Source organism: Hibiscus syriacus, unplaced genomic scaffold, assembly GCF_006381635.1.
Source record: "Hibiscus syriacus cultivar Baekdansim isolate YM2019G1 unplaced genomic scaffold, ASM638163v2 tig00110890_pilon, whole genome shotgun sequence".
In the NCBI taxonomy this organism is placed as follows: Eukaryota; Viridiplantae; Streptophyta; class Magnoliopsida; order Malvales; family Malvaceae; genus Hibiscus; species Hibiscus syriacus.
Window position 1 is genome coordinate 10,511,459 of NW_024062900.1, and position 22,013 is coordinate 10,533,471.

General features: G+C 32.6%; 1 protein-coding gene and 1 long non-coding RNA gene across 2 annotated transcripts; one reads left to right on the top strand and one right to left on the bottom strand.

Moving 5' to 3' along the window:
- Positions 1 to 348: 348 nt before the first annotated feature.
- Positions 349 to 678, top strand: LOC120144848. The gene is made up of 3 exons (XR_005518073.1): positions 349 to 363; positions 443 to 544; positions 642 to 678. It is a non-coding gene; the product is annotated as an uncharacterized LOC120144848 (long non-coding RNA).
- A 7,756-nt stretch (positions 679 to 8,434) lies between these two features.
- LOC120144483 (AUGMIN subunit 8-like) lies at positions 8,435 to 18,186 on the bottom strand. The gene is made up of 7 exons (XM_039158521.1): positions 18,078 to 18,186; positions 12,576 to 14,070; positions 12,144 to 12,263; positions 10,671 to 10,787; positions 10,503 to 10,592; positions 9,908 to 10,015; positions 8,435 to 8,666 (listed from the first exon to the last, which is right to left on the bottom strand). Exons 2-7 carry the CDS (start codon positions 13,917 to 13,919, stop codon positions 8,562 to 8,564), a joined length of 1,884 nt encoding a protein of 627 aa, XP_039014452.1. The 5' UTR covers positions 13,920 to 14,070; positions 18,078 to 18,186; the 3' UTR covers positions 8,435 to 8,561.
- Positions 18,187 to 22,013: the final 3,827 nt, after the last annotated feature.

A 22,013-nucleotide genomic window follows, 5' to 3' on the forward strand; every position in this document is an offset into this window, starting at 1 on the left:
AAATTTTCTTTAGAGGTCTCTGACGATTATGTGAAGCAAGCGTTAGGGAAGAGATGGAAAGACCACAAGAACTCCTTAAAGAATAAATACTTCAAGAATGATCTCAGACTTGAAGAGAAGTTGCAAACAGTCCCACCAGGAATGTTCAGGTACCAATGGGAAGATGCAGTCAGATTTTGGAGTTCAAAAAAGGGCAGGTATGATGTATTTTTCAAAAATAATTGTAACGAATTTTAAATCATCATTAAAAGTGATTGTTTGACATTGTAGGATCTAGAGCATGTTAGTGTTGCTAGCAGGCAACAACAAAAGTTTACGCACACGGCTGGATCAAAGAGCTTTGCTTGTATAGCTCATGAGGAGGTATTATAGATTATTGAAATAGTTTTTTGTATTTCATGTACATACTAACTCATAGTAATTATATCATGGTACATTTTAGGAAAATACATTCGGTTCTAAAGTTGGTCGAATCCAACTCTTCGACATGACACATACGAAGAAGGATGGCATTCCTATGACTGCTAACGCTGTAGAAATTATGGTACGTTTATTGTGTAGATGTTTTAAATTTACCTGACTTTATTTATATTTGTACCATGACATTTTTTATTTTAATTAATTATTCATTTTATTGTTAGGAAAAATTGAGGGAGAAAAAGGCAGAGCATCATGCTACTGCTTCGAGTCAAAGTTTGTTAATGATGATGACATTGAAAACCAAGCTATTAATGACGTTTTAGGTCCTGAAAGATATGGTCGGGTGCGCTGTCAAAGATCATTCATTACTCCCACCAAATATTTTGGATCCAGCTCATCACAGTACATGTCATCACAGTCTCGATCTTCCCACCACGAAGTTCGTCGTTTAAAAGAAAAGTTGGCTGAGATGGATCAACAAATGGCTAACTTGAAAGAGGAAAATGAAGCAAGGGAAGCAGAGAGAGCAGCAGCGGAAGCAGCCAGACCAGCGGCGGAAGCAGAGAAAAAAGTAGCAGCAGCACAGAGAGAAGTAGCATATTAACAGAGATGTGAAGAAGTTGAAAAATGACTCAATGATATAATGCTAATGATATAAAAAACACAACCTCAGAATCCATCATCGTAGTCTCATTTATGTTATGAGCATTATGTTAATGTTACTGAACCTTGTTTAACTGAACTTATATTACGTTAATGAAAACTTTTATTTATTATATTGGATTTGATGTTGTTTGTTATGGATATAGAGTTTGATATTATTGTTGTTTTGTTTGTTTGATAATGAAACAGGTTGAAAAACAAATTTAGGGTAATCAAGCATTATTTTTAGAACTGTTAAATTCTGTGTTATTTAGCGGCGTTTTTAAAAAAACACGCCGCAATATACCATACATTTAGCGGCGTTTGTATACTAGAAACGTCGCAATATACCATACATTTAGCGGTGTTTGTATACTATAAACACCATTAATTATCAACCCTTATTGCATCGTTTTCGATAAAAACACTCTAAATCTGAAAACCTACTGTGACGTTTGTGGGAAAAACGCCGCTAAAAATCAACAACTACTGCGATGTTTGTAAAAAAAGTTACAAAATATCAACACCTACTGCGATGTTTGTAAGTAAAATGCCGCTAAATATCAACACCTAATGCGGCGTTTTATGAAAAACACCGCTAAACATCAACACCTATTGCGGCGTTTTTCTGACAAACGACGCTAAATAACAACACCTATTGCGGCGTTTGTTGCCGCTATATGTTGTCACCTATTGTGGCTTTTTTTTTTAAAAAAACGCCGCTAACTTTAGCGACGCTATTTTTAGCGGCGTTTGTCATAACGCCGCATGTATTTTTAGCGGCGCTTAAAACACCGCTATAGGTAAAAAACACCGCAAAATACATGTTTTGATGTAGTGATTACAAACCAAAAATTGAGATAGTTCATTCTAATGTGTTGGACCAACGATAAGTAGGTTAACAAAATCCATAAATAGGGGAGCTCCCAACAACATCCTTGCATGTTTTTATAATTTTCAACCCATTAGCTCAAATAACCAACTACTATACTTGATAATAATTAAATATATATATTAAAAAAAACTTAGACTCAAAGCATAAATAAAAACCATGCAAACTGTAAAATGGTCCCAACTACTCTCGATCACTTAGACTTTGTGAGCCAATAGATACTCGCATGATCCATAATTTTTATGATTTCATAGATTAAATATTTTACTTCTCTAGTAACGTAGTTTTACTATGAATTAGGTTTGAGCGCTGTTGTAGAGCGTGACGTGCAAATGCTCAGTAGATTGGTTGTCTGATTTCCATTTTGCAAGGTCTGTTCCGTATGTGCTACATGACTGTTTTACCTTCTTTGAAATATGTTTCACCAAAATTATGATTTATTGATTTACTAGTTGATGGCTTATGAACTATGACTGAATGATATATGTTATCTGATTTTTTGTTTTCACTATAAATATGATTATGTCGATTTTGGATCATAGAATTTTCTGCTTATTATGTGAACTGTTTTATTGAGATGTTGATTTGGGTAGGATACTGGAGTATGGAGATTCAACTCTGATCAAGCTGGTAAATCCTTGATAACCCAACCAAAACCCCCTTCATTCATTGGTCAACAATTCCATATAAGAAACCGAAACAATAAATAAATGTCTAATTGTGAGTTGGCTTCAACTTCTTACTTGTCTCCTTCTTGTCCCTTCATCTCTCACCTCTCAAAAAACGTGTCTTCCTCCTTGTTAACGCCACCTACACCCTAAACCCCACTTATATCCACCCTAATCCTCCATTTTTGTATTTCTAAATTGTGTTTCCAAACTTTTCTTTCTTTCTCATGGATTCAAATTTCACCTTGTGCTAAATTTGCTGCTCAAGAACCTATCACAAAAAACCTCACTGAAACTTGTCATTTCCTCCACCGATTCTCAAGTCATGCATGCATGCCTCTCTCTCAATTTGTCTGCTCAGTCGGTTGTCTTTCTTAACACCAAAAAGGGAATCAATTCATCCCCTTTGTTTCTCTCTTTTTTCAAACTTCAAGGCAAACAATAATATATAAGGTAAAACACCTGCTTTATCTGTATTCACGTCAAATTTTCATACGTCTCCCATGAAACTCTCTTTTCTAATCACCCCACCATGTTTACTCTTTTCTTCACTGAAATTTCATTTTTACTTCTTTTTGTTGTTAATATATAAATTAGTATGTAAAGCATAATTGTCGCTGCCGTCTTTCGGGTGGGCCCGAAATTGGGCTTCGACTTGAATGAAATGGTTAGAGCCACCACTGATCATTTAAAAAATATTATTTAGGTTGATCGGACACCATCTTACCTGGTCTGCATCTTATCAAAGATATGTCGGATTCCAGAGTCGGTTACAGTCAATGAAGGGTGAGCACCCTTGAACTGCCCTTTCGGTACTAATTAATTTTCAGTTCTCTTAATTAAGAAAATTATAAGTTAAAGTAAAAGGTAGAATATGATCCAAATTACTTACATTTAATTGATTTAAAAACATACCCTTAAAAAAAGCCAAGAAAAGTGTTAGATATAGTAAAGTGCATAATCGAATTAAGATAAGAAAATGCATGCTAATGAATTAAAAGAAATAAAATAAAAACAAAGCAAATAAAGGGGTAATCGAATTGAAGTAAAAAGAAAGAAAAAAATGAATAAACATACAAAATACTAATAAACAAATACTATAATAAAGAAAAGAAGTAAAAAACATAAAAAACCCTAAATAATAGCTAAATAATAAAAACATAAAATAAAAGACTAATCTCAAAAAGAAATAAAAAAATAAAAAAAATAAAGAGAGAGAAAATTTAAAAAAAGAAAAAAATAAATATAAAAAGAAAACTACAATATATATATATATATAATAAATAAATAAATAAATAAGATATATAAATAAATCGTTATGTAAAGAAAAATAATAATAAAAACAAAAATAAAAAGGAATATATATATATATATATATATATATATATATATAAATGTTAGAAAAATAATAATAACAATAAACAAAAGGGAGAAAAAAGTATAAAAATATATATATAGACAAATATTAATGTTAAATTAAATAAATAAATAAAATATATAATGATAATAATAATAATAACAGAAACAAAAAGGAATATATATATATATATAAAGAAAAAAGATAATAAATATATATATATATATATGAATATATTAGATTAAATAAAATAAATAAAGAAAAAGAAATTAATTGCAACAAAAAAGAAAATATGTATATATATAAATGACTAAATTGAAAGAAAAACAAAATAGATGGTCGAATTTAAAAGCAAATCGGGATTAAAATTGAATTCGGGGTTCAAAAATGAACATTTTAAAACCATGAAGGGGTCAAAACTATAATCCCCTTTTTAATTAAAAGCACGCGGATCCTAGGGTTGGATCGGGTCAACACGCGGGTCGATGGGCCTGGTATAAATACCAAAAATTCACAAACACCATTCATTTCTCTTCTCCTTCAAAAAAACGGATCAAAACACCCCTAGTTTTCTCTGCCCTGTTCTTGGTGTTCTTCATCTGATGAAGAACACCGTCACCCAACCTAGAAAACCAGCTTGCCGCTGTAGATCGACGTTAGCCGCCGTTCATCGGCGGTGGCCAAATTTTTTTTTTACATTTCCGAAAGATTTTTTCACCCCACTTCAAAAATCAAAATGGTTTTTGAAAAATAGCCTCGGGGAGGGCTAAATCTGATATTGAAAATCTCAAAACACTCCCCTATATTCATCGGCCAATCATTTTTTTTGTTTTTCGAGTTAATAACAAAAAAGAACAAAGCAAGAGAATCACGTGCAAGCGATCTAAACAACTATGCAAGGTAAAAAACGATACCTTTTATTTCGAACTTGCTTTCGCAATTTTACAATTTTTTGCTTTTGATTTCCTCGTATTTCTTGCGTATTTTCTTGTGTTTCTTGTGTATTTCTTGGTGATATTTTCTCTTTGTTTACATGCATATTGATAGTCTAAAAAATATATTTTTATTTTGGTTCAGTTTCTAGAGTTTCTCTTGGACTAAAACACTTGCTTTGTTGTTTGTTGGTGCCCCATGAAAAACACGTCGTCGGGTTTGTTGCTGTGCCGAGGAAAACGACCAGTTGGTGCGTGAAGCGTGAGGACTCTTCCATGCGACGCTTGAGGAAAGTAGGTTTAGGGTCTCAAACCCTAATTCCATAAGTGATCTGGACCGTTGGATGGGTCCAGATCCAAAGACTGAGATGACTGGAGCAAAGTAAGGCTTAGGGTTCTGGAAACCCTACCCGACTTGGTTGAAGCTTGGGCCGGTTCGGATCAGGCTTCAGTGGACCCGGGTCTGTGCTTGTACTTGGGTTGCTGGGTTTATTTGTACTTGGGCTTTGAGCCTGATTCTGTAAAATAAATTAACATGTATAAATAATATAATATATACTATATAATTATAGTATATAATATAGTATGTATATATTATATAATATAATACATATACGCTATATACCATAAATAATAACACATTAACTATATTAACATATAAATTCTATGCAATAAAGTCGGATGAAAATGTGTGTCGACAATAATAATAAAAAAAAGACAAGATATTGAAAAGGCGGCACCTTTCTGCCCCTTAGACATGCCTTGTTGTGCTGCATTGAAATCCCCTCGCCTAGACCTAATTAGACGCTTCACCCTCTCCTCGCCTTAGTGCTTAGGCGCGCCTCAGTTGCGCCTTTTTAAACACTAATATATTGGGAAAAAATAGCTCAACTATTTCTTTTTTCTTGCTTTTCTTTACAAATTGCATTCTGTCCACAGCTATTGCTACTGTCGTTACCATTCCTGAGATATTGAAAAACAATGGACTGGCTGTTGAGAAAAGTATGTTTCTTAACCTTAATAAGATTCCTTTTAGCATTCATCTCATATTGAGAACTCAAACTTACTATCATGATATGTGTGTGTATATGGATATGCCAGAAATCACAACTTCTACTGTTGACATGAGAGAGGAATCAGGGGGACGACCTGTTCAAAAAGCAAAAGTAAGTTGCAAATACTGCTATATTGTTTTTTTAATTACATTTATTACGTGGTTCATATTTGTATTACTTTGACTTGGGGGTGTGAGGTTTGGGTATGTATTGCACATGGGTATGTTCATTTTTCCTATGTAGTTGGAGGGGTCCGTAGAGGATTACATACCCGTATTCGTGTTTGGATATGCACCCTTATTTCGAGAAAAGTAAGGAGTCGGTGTGACATAAGGCTCGTATTATATTGACTTTGTTACTTTTAGAATCATGTTTGTATGTCAGAGTTTAAGAGCAATTAAAGTAAATAGGGTACCAATGTATGGTGGTTCGGTTGAAGCGAAGAGCTCGGATTTGGTTAACTTGCTGCCTCTTCTTTCTATTTTGCCTGTGTATTGTTGGTTTAGGGTGTTGGCTTCCTCGTCAATATTGGTTTTTGGATAGACACCTGAGCCATTGTTGGCTTGTCATGGGCCTTAACTAGTGTCGAGGTTGCTACCCTTTTGTACTCTCCATCTTTAGATGGTTTATCAATGAACAAAAATATGTGGTACCTAAGAAATGAAGCCTCTAGTTGCTGTGAAGTGATGAGGCATTACTTGTGTAAATTGGAGGAGTAAAAAAATTTGGATGAAACAACAATCTAATATATTGGAGGCATTGCTTGTTTCAAAACTACCGTATGCTAATGCTGGCCTCCTTTGGAACTGGGATTGGAAAATTCATTTGTAAACCATAATGGAATCAGTGATACTTACCAGCTTGATTCAATTTAAAGATTTAGGCATAGTCATACGAAAAGGTGCTGTCGCTGTTTAACCTGTAAGTCTAGTCATTAATGTAGATGGCTGTTGTGGATTGAGTTTGTTAACGTATTAACTCAAAGATGAGGACCGAGGACGTTTTATGTTGGTACAGTGAAAGCCTCCCGTATCAGTTTGGTCTGCCTTTCTCTTACATTAATTTTCATTGAGAAGTCGTTAGTATAGATGGTTTGGTTTTGGTTTAGTATTGTATCAATTTGAAGGCAAGGGCGTGTTATGTTGGTAAAGTGAGCCTTTTGTATCAGTTTGGTCTACTTTTAGTCGTTCGTACAGCTCTCTTACGTCAATTCTCATGTTATGGTTAAACTTGTCATAATATCAGTCTAAGATGCATTATTTTGTAGATTGAAATACTTCTGGGAAGTTGGAGAAGTTCGATGAGTTGATGGCTGCTGCGGCGGAGGAAGTATTGATGAGCAAAGCTAAAAATAAAATGTTCATTCAAGTTAAGCCTGTGTTACTTGATTTGGACATCCTTTAACAGTTGTTTTCTTGTTTGGCTGTTATGGAGTGAAGCTTACAAGCAATGGAGGATGAATTTTTTTCTAGGAATTTTTGTAAAAATACTATGGCTCCCTTTATTAGTCAGGATTCAAATTTGTTGCTAATTCCTTTGCTTAACAGTTGAAACTTTGAGATTTATGACTAGATTAATTGCTGTTTTGGCCAGTTTTATTAATGTTGCCTTAATTTTACTGTTTTATTAATGTTGGATTAGTTAAAAAAATAATTTTTTCTAAAGTATATGTTCAATATTATGATTGCTATGTCTTTGATTATTCAAATACATTTTTAAAATGGATAGGAAAACCATATCTTATTTTTCCCAAGGCTTTGAGCCATTGATCCAGTCAATGAGATGGGCATATTATTTATGTTTTATGAGTGGGAGGGGAGTGGCTGTTTGGAATTGAACCTAAAACTAATAAAACGTTAGGCTGAAAAAGTTCTTAACATTTTTCTTTTCATGCTTCGTTTGAATCATTATTTACCTTTTCTTTCGGGGTTCAAACTCAAATATTTTTTTAGAAAGAACATGTCTTTGCCCTTTCCTCATAACTCACTACCCTCAAAGAGGAATCAAGAACGTGTATATTTGATTCTTGTGAGTTGATCTATTTTCCACCTTCACCTTCGGTGTAGAGGGTGGTCTTAGATTAGGGTACAGTCGGGAAAAAAAATTCAGGCAATATTATTTATCATTTCATTCATAGTAAGAGTTCTTTCTCACAAGGAATTGGACTAACTTCTTTGTTCACTTTTCCTTTCGTTACATAAATATTGCCTCTTTTAGTTTTATTTTCATTTTCATTTGCAAACAAAGAGATGGAAACTCAAAAATGAATAAAATATGGAAATTCGAACCCCTAATTTACCAGTCAGGTTAAATGGAATGAAGTTTGGCCTCTACATTGAATATCAAATGTTTCGTTTCCTTTGCAATTTTTCGTTTTCTTTTCATGAGAAAATTACAAGTAGGAAAAAGATTAGAGCCAATGACTCCCCATCTTTTGAAAGGGTACAAAAAATGAAAGTAGAAAAAAATTACCAATAAAAACAAAAAGGGGGAAATTTACATTTTCTGGGGCTGGCAGAGCAGATATTGTAATAAATTCTTCTCAGTTTAAAGGATAATATGTTGGTAGAGATTATTATTAGCTTACCAGCCGATTTATGGCCATGGAAATACTGTTTTGGTTGTCATCGTTGGCTGCTTATTCCTCTCCAAAGCTTGTTTTGCTTGTATGAGATGAGACCTAAGACTGTACTCTTCTAACTGTTCAATAACACCACCAAAAACTGTCAAATACATACATACATACATACATACATACATACATACATACATACATACATACATACATACATACATACATACATACATACATACATACATACATACATACATACATACATACATACATACATACATATAATGAAATAAGACAAAGTAACCATATGCATTAGAAAATAGAAACAAAAGTTTGCAATTTGCAGAAATATATTCTAGCCAGCTCAGTTAGCACATTCATAGAATGATTGACATTAGCCAGCCAGTTTGATAGTGATGGATTGGTTCACTCAGTTTTAAGCATTGTTGCTATGACTCTTCCTTTTTTTTTATTGGAACAAGGGTAAATTTTGCCCCTTAAGTAGACCCAATTTATCATTTTCGCCCCTATCGAGTTTTCACATCAATTTAGCCCTCAAAGTTGCTCAATTGCATCATTTTATATCCTATCTCTGACTTAAAATAAATTATAAACCCTAAGCTATGATTTATGGTTTAGAGGTTATGAGGATTTATGGTTTAGAAGTTATGAGGTTGTGATTTAGGGTTCAAGCTTTATAATTTAGGGTTTTAAGTCAGGGGTAGGATATAGAATGATGCAATTGAACAACTTTGAGGGCTAAATTGATGCGAAAATACGATAGAGGCAAAAGTAATAAATTGGACCTACTACAGGGCGAAGGTGACCCTTAAGAAGTAACCATATCCGATCTGTGTGTGGAGCATATCGGACGTGATCTTCTAAGAATCCTCCAAATACATCATAGAAAAGCTTAGAAATAATCAAACACACCGTGTCACGTATATACAAGCTTGCACCCCAGTCTAAGGAAGCTTAGATTTCAAGCAGTATAGCATGCATGTCAGAGCATTCCAACTATTACACATCAGCTTCATACTGAAATTTCTTACCTGTCTCCCATGAACACATGAAAAAAATTTCCGCTTCAGCACAATCAATTCTCTTACAAGAAGGTTGGCTTAGGCTTAAACAGAGCGGAATATATCGTGTTCATGTGGGATATGATAAGAATCACTTGAAAATCAAATTCAATCCTCCCAAACTTCTCTCTCTAAAGAGTATAATTAAAAACACAATATTTATCAATCATTGCATCAGAGAGAGAGAGAGAGAAACATTCACAGCATCTTAGATGAATTGGTCAAGTCATGGTCATATTTAATCCAAGAACTTGAAATGTAGCAAGCATTTAATGTTCCCTTACCTGCATAGCCGCTGTTGAAGCCATGAGAGCTTCACATTGGTCAAGCATGCTTTTCTCTAGTGTAGCTATTGCAGCAAGCTCAGAAACCAAATTGTTTATTCCTTCCACCTATAGCATGCATGATATTGAAATACAGTTAAGCTTCCAGAATGAAATGAAGATATATCAGCAAAAAAAACTGCAAGCTAAAATCAGAATCAACATCTGTCACCCATTGGAGCAGCATGGGACAAAATCCAAGCAGTCGATGTGAATTTAGTTATTACCATAGATATATCCTCTCACCGTAGCATTAGACAAAATAAGGGTAAGAAGAAAAATTCTGTTTAAAATTATCTACATCATCTAAGCTGAAATTACGAGAAACACTTGTCTCTACACCTTAAAGTAAAATAAACAAAAATAAAACTTCTGCTTGAACCAAAATTAAATTTTAAAATGGAAAATATACCGACAATTGGCATCTTAAATTTAAATTTCAGATAACCAAAGTGGTAAGTATAGACAAAAGCATTGATATTTGTTCTTTGTGCGTATAAAGTCAGGCATTTATGTTCAGAAACGTGGAATAACTGGGCTTGGGAAGGAAAAGCACCTTTGAGAGTAAATAACAAATGGAGGAACCCACAGCCTGCATCACGTCAACAGCAGAGGAAATAGCAGCTTTCAACGATTCAATGTCTGCCTGATGAGTACAGAATCCAGAAATAATGTCAATATTTCTCTTTTCAGATATCAGTCCAAAGTGTTTTATTAAACTTACCCTTGCCCCTCCAGTTACAGGCAGAAGCAGAGTGCTTGCCTCCAGATCTTCTACTGCTCCAGCTAAAGAACTCACATGATCTCTTTCAAGTAATGCCCAACTGTTAAGATATTCCATCTGCATGAATTATTTACATGTGCACTTAGATAAAGGAAATTCAGTGGAAAGAATCTATATTGATATGCCGACCACTAAAAAATATTCTTGAAATGAGAGACAGAATGTTCAATTTTTCCAATTTTTAGATGAGAAGCTTCCATAAGGATTAAAGATAGCACCTTATATCAAACTTTTGAAGACATTAGCAGTTGATAATAAGCAATTATTTGAAATGTAAGACACAAAATATATCACTCATTCTCTCTTCAATCAATTCAATATTTATCAAGATAAAAGTTATGATCTAATAATTTTAACTCCGATGTACTCGTAAAAAGTAATAATTTGAAAACAACATAGTAGTTATCAAGTGAATGCCACTTCGGAAAAGAGGTATCACAGGCCAGGCCAGACCAGGTTGGCCAAAGGTATTGCTGATATGCACTTGACACCTCATCTTCTTATATACCTTTCATATTTCATGACATATAAGGGAAACTTCCAATCATTTTAGGTCTTAATTTTAAAGTTTGCCTTACCTACTGAAACTTGCAGAATAAGTAAGCATTTTGAAAATGTAAATTTGAAATATATTTGAATCTGAAAAAGGTTCCTAAAACCAAGATGGAAAAGTTCAAACTTGAAATATATTTTAATGTCGTCAAACTAGAGTTACATGTTAGGAGTAAATTACCAGTGCCTATTTGTAGCATCAAAATATGGAATGAATCCACATGAAGAAAACCTTCTAAATCCTCAAATACAGAAATTTGGGGGAAAACACACGCTGTATAATGAGCCTCCACCAGTCGAGGCTTTTCCAAGTATCTATGAGATTTGACTTCCTTTGTCCCATTAAAAGGAAAACACCACTAGAAGATTAGTATTTAAATATTCCAACAGACCTCTAAAGTTCATTCTAATCAATACTCTTGTCAAATCTAAGAAGCTTGGAGGCCCAAAACAATGATATATATTATTACCTATAAGCATCTAACTATAAAATAAGCCTTTTATTCATCTAAATGATGCTTAAAAATGTCATATCGAAACAAAAATAAATATTCTATTGCTATAAAATTTAGACCTATAGAATGGTCCAAGGCATAGCTTAATGACTTCCACCTTTCCTCCAAAAGGTGGATTCAAGGTTGAACCCTCATTTCCCTAAAATACTATAATTTAGACCTGGAGACATAAAGAAGATACATAATCATGCACAGAGAACCTCCCTGTATCTTCACCAGGAGTGGCACAACTAAAAATGTTCGTAAACTATATTAGTAAAACTTAATATAAAAGCACTTATAATGTTGAACTTGTATGAGACGAATAAAGATTTGCTATGGAAGGAGAAATAGAGGCAACCATTACTTGATCATTCAAAACTGAGTTCAACTTGAGCTCTAACTTCAATTGTTGGAGATTGTTCTTTTTCTTGATCACGGCATCCCACAGACCCAGAGTAGCATTCCAGACATTGTACAAAGTTTCCTGCAACAACAGATCAAAATTTTCTTTGATAAAAGATTTAACAATGGAAGAGGCAATGCACTATCCATGCCATTCCGAAAGCTCTAAGTGCATGTATGGTTACTAACTGTCAAAAAAATTCATCACAGTAGGAAACCGATCCAGTGAACAGTGATTCAAAGAAGCAAGCAACCAATCAGAATTTTTTTCAAGTATTGCATAAATACATCAAGAGTGTATAATTTTTCTATTCTAACCATCAGAAGTCTCCCTTATTAAAACATAGAGTAATGTTTGTTGATACAGAGTTGATCATTTTGAGAAGAAATCTACCTCCTCAGTAATTTTCTGAAAATACAGTACAGCTTCTGCCCTGGCATTAGCAAATCGCCACTGCAAATAACGATTGTGAAGAAGCCGCAGTTGATGAGCATCCTCTATGTAATTTGCACCTTTTCTTCCCTTCTTAAAGTCTGCAATAAAACTAAGAACTGAAGTTGAGCTATGGGATTGACTAGAAAAGCTGGATGTCCTCATCCAAGATGGACTGACTCTCCTAGGAGTTGCAGTGGCTCCTCTTGGAGGTGGAGTGGAAGGTCTTGCCCAAGAAGGACTAGCACCCCTAGAGTAAGAAGCTCTATTTGGTGTCTGAGGTCGTGATCCAGGAGCAGACAAAGACTGAGATTTGAAAGCATGAGTGGCCAGTGTCACTTTGTCCAATGAACTTGCAGAAAGGAGCCTCGCAGGTCCAGATACCCGTAGAGACTTATCATCAATTGGAACTGCCTCAGGCCCTATCCGGACGATTTCATCGAGTGATAACAAATTGGAAGCGTCACTAGCAGATTTCTTTAGAGTGACACTCAAACTATCAGAAATTGGCATTCTCTTCTGTGAAGATAAACCCATTCCTGGAACTGGTGTAGATAAACTTCTAACAATCTTATTATCACCCAGATCTAAACTTCTATTCAATGAATTGGAAGATACTTTCCCACGAATTCTACTAGGCCATCGATGCTGATCTATTATTCGGCCAGGCAACCCTTCAACTGGTTTAGCATTTTCAGATTGATCAGGCGCATTCTTCCTTTTAAGAGGACTTCTTTTTCTCTCTGGAGTAGGCTTGCGCGATAAAGTAGATTTTTCAGACCGTTGTCTATGAGCCACATTTGAAGAAGGTCTCAAAGTACGATCAAATGAAACATTAAAAACTGGTTTTTCTTTTTCCTTTTTGCTAACAGGAATTGAAATTGTATCTGACTGAAATGAAACACTAAGACTTCTCATGGTAGATGGCCATAAACCTTCAGGTGTGCGGCCATTTGATAGCCTTCTAGATGGTATCTGCACACCTACTGATGAATCTTGAACCGGGGTAGATGGACTTCGAGGTGAAGATGGTGTTGAGGGGCGTTTCCTCTCAGCCGATATAGCTCTATTTTGCAACAAGAGGGAAGGAGTAGAGGTTGTTCTAGTAAGGTTTGGAGATGGACAACGCCTGGAACCAAAAGGCGTTGAAGGAATGGGTGATTTATACCTCGAACTAACCTCCCTAGTTCGAGGCTGTTGAACTGTGAGTCGAGCATTGTTTTTTACAGCAGAAACAAGGGGTCGCCTTGCAGTATCAATGGCTGCAAGCTTCTGCAATCTTCGCTCTGATTCACACATATCCATCCAAACCTTCCAAATTAGACCACATTGATGGGATTTTCCATAAAGAACACTCACTAAATTACATTAAACAGCCTAACTGTTACATGAATCCCACATATATTTGGAATAACGCCAGCTGCTCAAAAAGAAGATAGTTTCCCCTGCAATGAATCTGCCACAAATGCACCCACCAAAAGTTAGATGCTTACAGAATGGCAGAGAGCACAGTTACAATTATCAACACCATAGGAGAAAAAGAAAAACGAAAACATCTTTAAAGATGCCCAGATCTGACTGATGAAGAATTAGAGAATTAAAAGAAACTAACAGAAAGGGGCATAGCTTATTAATCAAGAAAATCCCAAATCCAAGCAGATCAAGCCAGAAGAATAAGACTGAGAAGTGAAAAAACAGCATCGGGTACAATTGTGGGGGGTCCGGGGCTGTCTTCTAGAAATTTCAGTAGAATTTTGCCCAATATAAATTAACGGTCATCACCATGGCTTTTGGTTAAATTAAATATCACATAAAACTGCAAATGCAATACACTAAGAGGTCCCCTGTGAAGTCTTGAGAAATTATACTGTCGAAGTCTCCAATAGTTTTTGTTTCCTGGTGGCGGGTGTGTAGGATAAGACCATGGTTTTCAGAACCGGACCGCGAACCGGTCATGCTATCAGTTTATTGATTTAACCGATCGAATCGGTCTGACCGGTCGGAAGAACCGGACGACATCATAATTATTTAAAAAATTAAATAAAAATACCAAAAATATTTAATAAAAAATAATTTTTTATATCACAAGTTATATTCAAAGCAAGTCATAACATATATAAGTTAAAAACCATAAAATTAAGTGAAACAAAATGATTCAAATTAACTACAACATAATATTTAAGGTAAAACATATTAAATAATAAATATAATTATATAACTATAATAAAAAATAAATTTGGGGTTAAAAAAATCATAATAAAATTATATAACTATAATTATATAACTATTCTTTCACTTCAATCAAGCTCGAATTTTAGGCTTCAATCGAGCTTCTAATTTTTTTTGAGTTCAAGCCTTTTTTAGTTCAAGTTTCAATATTATATTTCGAGTTTGAGTTGAACTTGATAATTTTTAGCTTGTGAGTTTGAGTTGAGTTGAGCTTACTTTTAAAGTTTTCAAATTCGAGTCGAGCTCAGCAATACTCGAGTTCGACTTGGCTCGTTTAACAAACGACGTTGTTTGGTTTAATTTTTTTTTTAAAAACAAAAATCCCGGTTTTTCACGGTTTTTCCGATTTTTTCCGGTTTTCAGCCGGTCCGATTCGAATGGTTCAACGGTTCTGGCCGGTTCACTAATAGCGATTCAACCGGTTTAGATTGAACCGGACTAAACAACGATTCTCGGTTGAACCGGTTGAATCGGCCGGTCCGATCCGATTTTCAAAACAGAGGATAAGACAACTAGAAGAAAGGCGCATGGGAAAGAGAGCGAAAGAAGACGTATGTATGTATGTATGTATGTATGTATGTATGTATGTATGTATGTATGTATGTATGTATGTATGTATGTATGTATGTATGTATGTATGTATGTATGTATGTATGTATGTATGTATGTATGTATGTATGTATGTATGTATGTATGTATGTATGTATGTATGTATGTATGTATGTATGTATGTATGTATGTATGTATGTAGTATGTATGTATGTATGTATGTGTATGTATGTATGTATGTATGTATGTATGTATGTATGTATGTATGTATGTATGTATGTATGTATGTATGTATGTATGTATGTATGTATGTATGTATGTATGTATGTATGTATGTATGTATGTATGTATGTATGTATGTATGTATGTATGTATGTATGTATGTATGTATGTATGTATGTATGTGTATGTATGTATGTATGTATGTATGTATGTATGTATGTATGTATGTATGTATGTATGTATGTATATGTATGTATGTATGTATGTATGTATGTATGTATGTATGTATGTATGTATGTATGTATGTATGTATGTATGTATGTATGTATGTATGTATGTATGTATGTATGTATGTATGTATGTATGTATGTATGTATGTATGTATGTATGTATGTATGTATGTATGTATGTATGTATGTATGTATGTATGTATGTATGTATGTATGTATGTATGTATGTGTATGTATGTATGTATGTATGTATGTATGTATGTATGTATGTATGTATGTATGTATGTATGTATGTATGTATGTATGTATGTATGTATGTATGTATGTATGTATGTATGTATGTATGTATGTATGTATGTATGTATGTATGTATGTATGTATGTATGTATGTATGTATGTATATGTATGTATGTATGTATGTATGTATGTATGTATGTATGTATGTATGTATGTATGTATGTGTATGTATGTATGTATGTATGTATGTATGTATGTATGTATGTATGTATGTATGTATGTATGTATGTATGTATGTATGTATGTATGTATGTATGTATGTATGTATGTATGTATGTATGTATGTGTATGTATGTATGTATGTATGTATGTATGTATGTATGTATGTATGTATGTATGTATGTATGTATGTAGTATGTATGTATGTATGTATGTATGTATGTATGTATGTATGTATGTATGTATGTATGTATGTATGTATGTATGTATGTATGTATGTATGTATGTATGTATGTATGTATGTATGTATGTATGTATGTATGTATGTATGTATGTATGTATGTATGTATGTATGTATGTATGTATGTATGTATGTATGTATGTATGTATGTATGTATGTATGTATGTATGTATGTATGTATGTATGTATGTATATGTATGTATGTATGTATGTATGTATGTATGTATGTATGTATGTATGTATGTATGTATGTATGTATGTATGTATGTATGTATGTATGTATGTATGTATGTATGTATGTATGTATGTATGTATGTATGTATGTATGTATGTATGTATGTATGTATGTATGTATGAGTTCTTCAAATACATAAAATGTAAAAAAATGTTTTTTTAAATGTTTATCTCAAAACTATAATTGTACCAACACTAGCGTGATAAGAAAAGCTTCTCGCTGTAATGGTCACTAATTTTGTAATGTTAATATCTCCACTTCGTCACGGGTCAGCTGAAGTGGACAAACAAAAACCACAACGAGGTTCACTGATTTTCACTCCCAGAAATACATAAACAGCCCATCCTGGCTTGTTCCCTTCCTTCCCACCTGCTTTCCATGAATAGGAATTCAATGAAAATGATCCCAACGAGTAATTGCATCAATTTTTCTATTTTTAAAATGTCCTATCTTCCCATAAAAATACATAAAATGATCACATGGGGTTTTTGCCAGGGATCACATGTTTGATTAACTACTAAATGACAGTAAAATTAACATAACAATTAAAAACTTAAAAATGCAGTTAAACAAATTTGGTAATCATGTAAGATTATTTGTTTGTATCCGTATTGGTTGGAGAAATTGAATAATTGGGATGAGAGAAGAACAAGGCTGAAGTTTTTGCAGTGCTAATGTTGGTGAAGATATGGGAAGAGAGATGGAGTCCCACGTGCAAGCGAGACCAGTGTCAATCCCCATGAATTAACAGTAAAAACTTTAAAAAATAATTTACATTTTTTACATGAAATAAAAATCATTAATACATAGATAGAAACATAGCGGCAATTGATTCCTATAAACAAAATCGTTTTTTATTCTTTTAAAATATTACTTCTAAGTTGCTCTCTGTGTATTCTTTTTTTTTTTGTATTTCCAGTTTGAGGGACAGAAATCGATGGAAATCTCAGGAAAGGTTAAAGGTTTAAAACTAAGATTTGCAATAATTTAACTGAGATTTATTTATTTTTAATGAAAAGAATCCACAAGCATGTAGTGTATGGATTTGGCAGGGTTATGTCTCTAAAATTGAAGACGATGTACCGTGATATAAAAAAATAACTGTTTTACGCAGATCTCCCTGTTACAAAGTGGCAGAGATTATTCATTTAAAACCAACTTCTAAAAATGGCAACAAAAGAAAAGAGATTAAAGCTAAACTAATTTTATTATTTATTTTTGTTTTTATACTAATATGAGTGATCTACAGAACAAGAACAAATCAAAGCAGGAAGCTGCAAATTACTCAAGACACATCTCACCATTTTATCGATCGAAAAAAATCTTCTAAAACGCTTCGATCACAGAAAAATCAACGCTGAGAAATTCGAGAATCCGTTGAAATTACAGAAAAAAGGAAGCGAAAGATTGATCGCCGGAGAGGCGAGACGAATAACCGGGGATGATCGGAGATCGAATATTCGGGCGGGAGGATGAAAATAGCAATCGAGTTTGTCAGTTTCATGCGAGAGGGGGAGAGAGATTTAACAAAGAGAAAAGACATAAAACAGATAGCGATAAATTCGAGGGATTAAATTTGAAAAATAAAATGAGGGAAAAGGAAACTGTAATTTCAGTTGAAGGATAGTGGAGAAAGGCACTTGTTTTGGCGCCACCCACTTTAGTGGGCTTTTTCCCGATGGAGAAATGGATGGTTTCTTTCGCTAACTTGCCATTTCCTTTCAACAAACTATTTTATTTTATTTACCCTATTATATAATTTTTTTTTTCAAAATCATACCTCCTCTCATATTTTGGATACTCATTGTTAAAAAATAAACATAACTATTGATGTGAAAATCTTTTTATTTTTTTTCAATGATGATGTGACATTATCATATGATAATATATTAATATCATCATCAAATTTTTAACGGTAGATGATCAAAATATAAAGTTAGGTATGATTTTGAAAAAGTCAATAATTAAATGATCAAAACGAATTTACGAGAATAAGTGGGTGACTAAATATAAATTTACCCTTTTATTTATTATTTATTTGAATTTTAGTGAAAAAATAAATCTGGACAGTCGTTAAATAAATGTAGTAAATAACGAAACATTTAATAAATGATTTCTAAAATAAATTAAAATAATTTTTTCATGTTTTTATTGGAAGAATTTCTATTCACACATGTATGACCGAGTAAACCGTAGACGTTTAAAATATGACAAATAAAATTCAAAATACGAATTCGTCAAACGGAGAAGAAATCATCATCATGTGTAAACTTTAATAGAAACCAACCATTTACCCATTTATAATTAAAAAAAACATTTTATCCATAAAGGTACCGATTGGTAAGAATATTTCCATTCTAAATTATATCTACTTTAAATTCATCAGATAATGGTATGAAAAAAAAATTCATCAGATAATATTATTGGAGAATTAATTGTTGAGATAGAGTGTTTACTACAGTTCGCCTGACCACGTAGGTCGCCATGTAAGTTGGACGACCTTATACACGCTGAAGATTCACGTGACTGCGTGTTATTTTAAGAAATGTGGGGGGAATAATAAAACAATATTGTGTGCTTATTGCATAAAACAATAATTGAAGATCCATAATGTCTGAGTGTTTGGGAAGGGGTTATTATTAAATAATTGAAAGAACATACACGAAATAATGCCATGTAAAAAAAATTCACGTAATAATTGAATAATTAATAATGATTAAATGTTTAAATAGAATTTATTCAATTTAAATCGAATTTATAAATAGTTGAACTTATAACAAGTCGAATTTATATTTATAAATAGTCGAATTTATTCTTTTTACATTTAACGTAGAGACATGCATATTTAATATTATAATATTTAAGTTTTAATAATATTTAACATAACCCCAAATGCTTTATAAAAGAAAAGCAAAATTGACGCCTATAAAGTATCGATACTTTATAAACATGTATCGGTACATAACAGTATAACAGGTAAAACTATGACAAAATCGGTTTCATTATGATAAAATCGGGTTCATTATGACAAAACCGGTAAAGTTCTACCGGATATGTTGAATATATCGATTCCATTCAAATAAGTATCGATACTTTTGGAATTTAAAAGAAAAGCAACCATAATAGCATCTATAAAGTATCGATACTTTATAAACCTTAAAACCTAAAATATTTTGGTTGTTGGTAAAAACCCTAAACCCTAAATTATTTTAGGGTTTAGGGTTTAGGGTTTTCAACAACAATCAAAATATTTTTAGGGTTTAGTGTTTGTAAAATCAATAGTTTACGCCTCTTTGAAATCAACTAGCAACAAACACATGTTACTATAAACTTTAAACCCTAAACACTAAAATATAAACCCTAAACTTAAATATTATAATATTAAATATGCATGTATCTACGTTAAATGCAAAAAGAATAAATTTGATTATTTATAAATATTTTAATATTATAATATTTAAGTTTATTATTTAGGGTTTATAGTTTAGTTTTTAGGGTTTAAGGTTTTCAATAACAACCAAAATATTTTAGGGTTTAGGGTTTACAAAATCAATAGTTTATGCCTCTTTGAAATCAACTAGCAACAAACACAACATGTTACTATAAACCTTAAACCCTAAACACTAAACTATAAACCCAAAACTTAAATATTATAATATTAAATATGCATGTTTCTACGTTAAATGTAAAAAGAATAAATTCGACTATTTATAAATGTTTTAATATTATAATATTTAAGTTTGGGGTTTATAGTTTAGGGTTTAAGGTTTATAGTAACATGTTGTGTTTGTTGCTAGTTGATTTCAAAGAGGCGTAAACTATAGTTTAGTGTTTAGTGTTTAAACTTAGGGTTTAGTGTCTAGGGTTTTAGGTTTTGGGTTTATAGGTTAGGGATTAGGGTTTAGGGTTTAGAGTTTTCAATAGTAATCAAAATATTTTAGGGAGGTTTAGGGTTTATAAAGTATCGATACTTTATAGGGGCTATTATGGTTGCTTTCCTTTTAAATTCTAAAAGTATAGATACTTATTTGAATGAAATCGATAAATTCAACATATCTGGTAACGCTTTACCGGTTTGTCATAATAAAACCGATTTTTTCATAGTTTTACCTGTTATATTGTTATATATCGATACATGTTTATAAAGTATCAATACTTTATAGGCGTCAATTTTGCTTTTCTTTTATAAAGCATTTGGGGTTATATTAAATATTATTAAAACTTAAATATTATAATATTAAATATGCATGTCTCTACGTTAAATGTAAAAAGAATAAATTCGACTATTTATAAATATAAATTCGACTTGTTATAAGTTCAACTATTTATAAATTCGATTTAAATTGAATAAATTATATTTAAACATTTAATCATTATTAATTATTCAATTATTACGTGAATTTTTTTACATAACATTATTTCGTGTATGTTCTTTCAATTATTTAATAATAACTCCTTCCCAAACACTCAGACATTATGGATCTTCAATTATTGTTTTATGCAATAAGCACACAATATTGTTTTATTATTCCCCCACACAATATTGTTTTATTATTCCCCCACATTTCTTAAAATAACACGCAATCACGTGAATCTTCAGTAGGGGCGTGTATAAGGTCGCCAACTTACATGGCAACCTACGTGAGGCGACCAACGTTCGAACTGTACCAAATATCTTATCTCAACAATTAATTCTCCAATAATATTATCTGATGAAATTTTTTTCCACACCATTATCTGATGAATTTAGCCGATTGGTAAGAATATTTCCATTCTAAATTATATCTACTTTAAATTACTGAAATTACTTTAAATTAAGGCTTGAAAAATAGGTGTTTAAATTTTTTAAAAAATGAATGTTTTATTCGTAATAATTTTAGGTGTATTTTAGCCACACGTCAAAGTCACTACCAACAAAATTTGAGACGTTACTAAACGTTGCATTCATATAACATTGTTGCATTCATTTCTCGCACCTATCTTCGTTCCACCCCTAAATTTATGATACTTTCTTGATTTTATAAATAATGTTGTTCAATACATTTAGATATATATTTTACCGTATGTTAAACGTATTAAGTGACTTTCATGGTTAAAGGGAGTATTAGTCTCTTTAGAAGTTATGCGTTCGAGTAACTACATCCGTAATGTGTATGCATGTTGTCAATGGTTAAGAAAGATTCTGAACAGATACTACTCTTATCAGAATTTTATAACTTCAAGTTCGCCCCCTCTAA

Bases quoted from the DNA above. Each gene is read 5' to 3' on its own strand.
- LOC120144483 (XM_039158521.1), bottom strand. From the start codon at position 13,919: ATGGATATGTGTGAATCAGAGCGAAGATTGCAGAAGCTTGCAGCCATT. The intron at 10,788-12,143 runs GTAATGGTTGCC...TAATTCATGCAG, and splicing joins ACTCAGTTTTGAATGATCAA to ATGGAATATCTTAACAGTTG. The intron at 10,016-10,502 runs GTGCTTTTCCTT...TGCATGCTATAG, and splicing joins TTTGTTATTTACTCTCAAAG to GTGGAAGGAATAAACAATTT.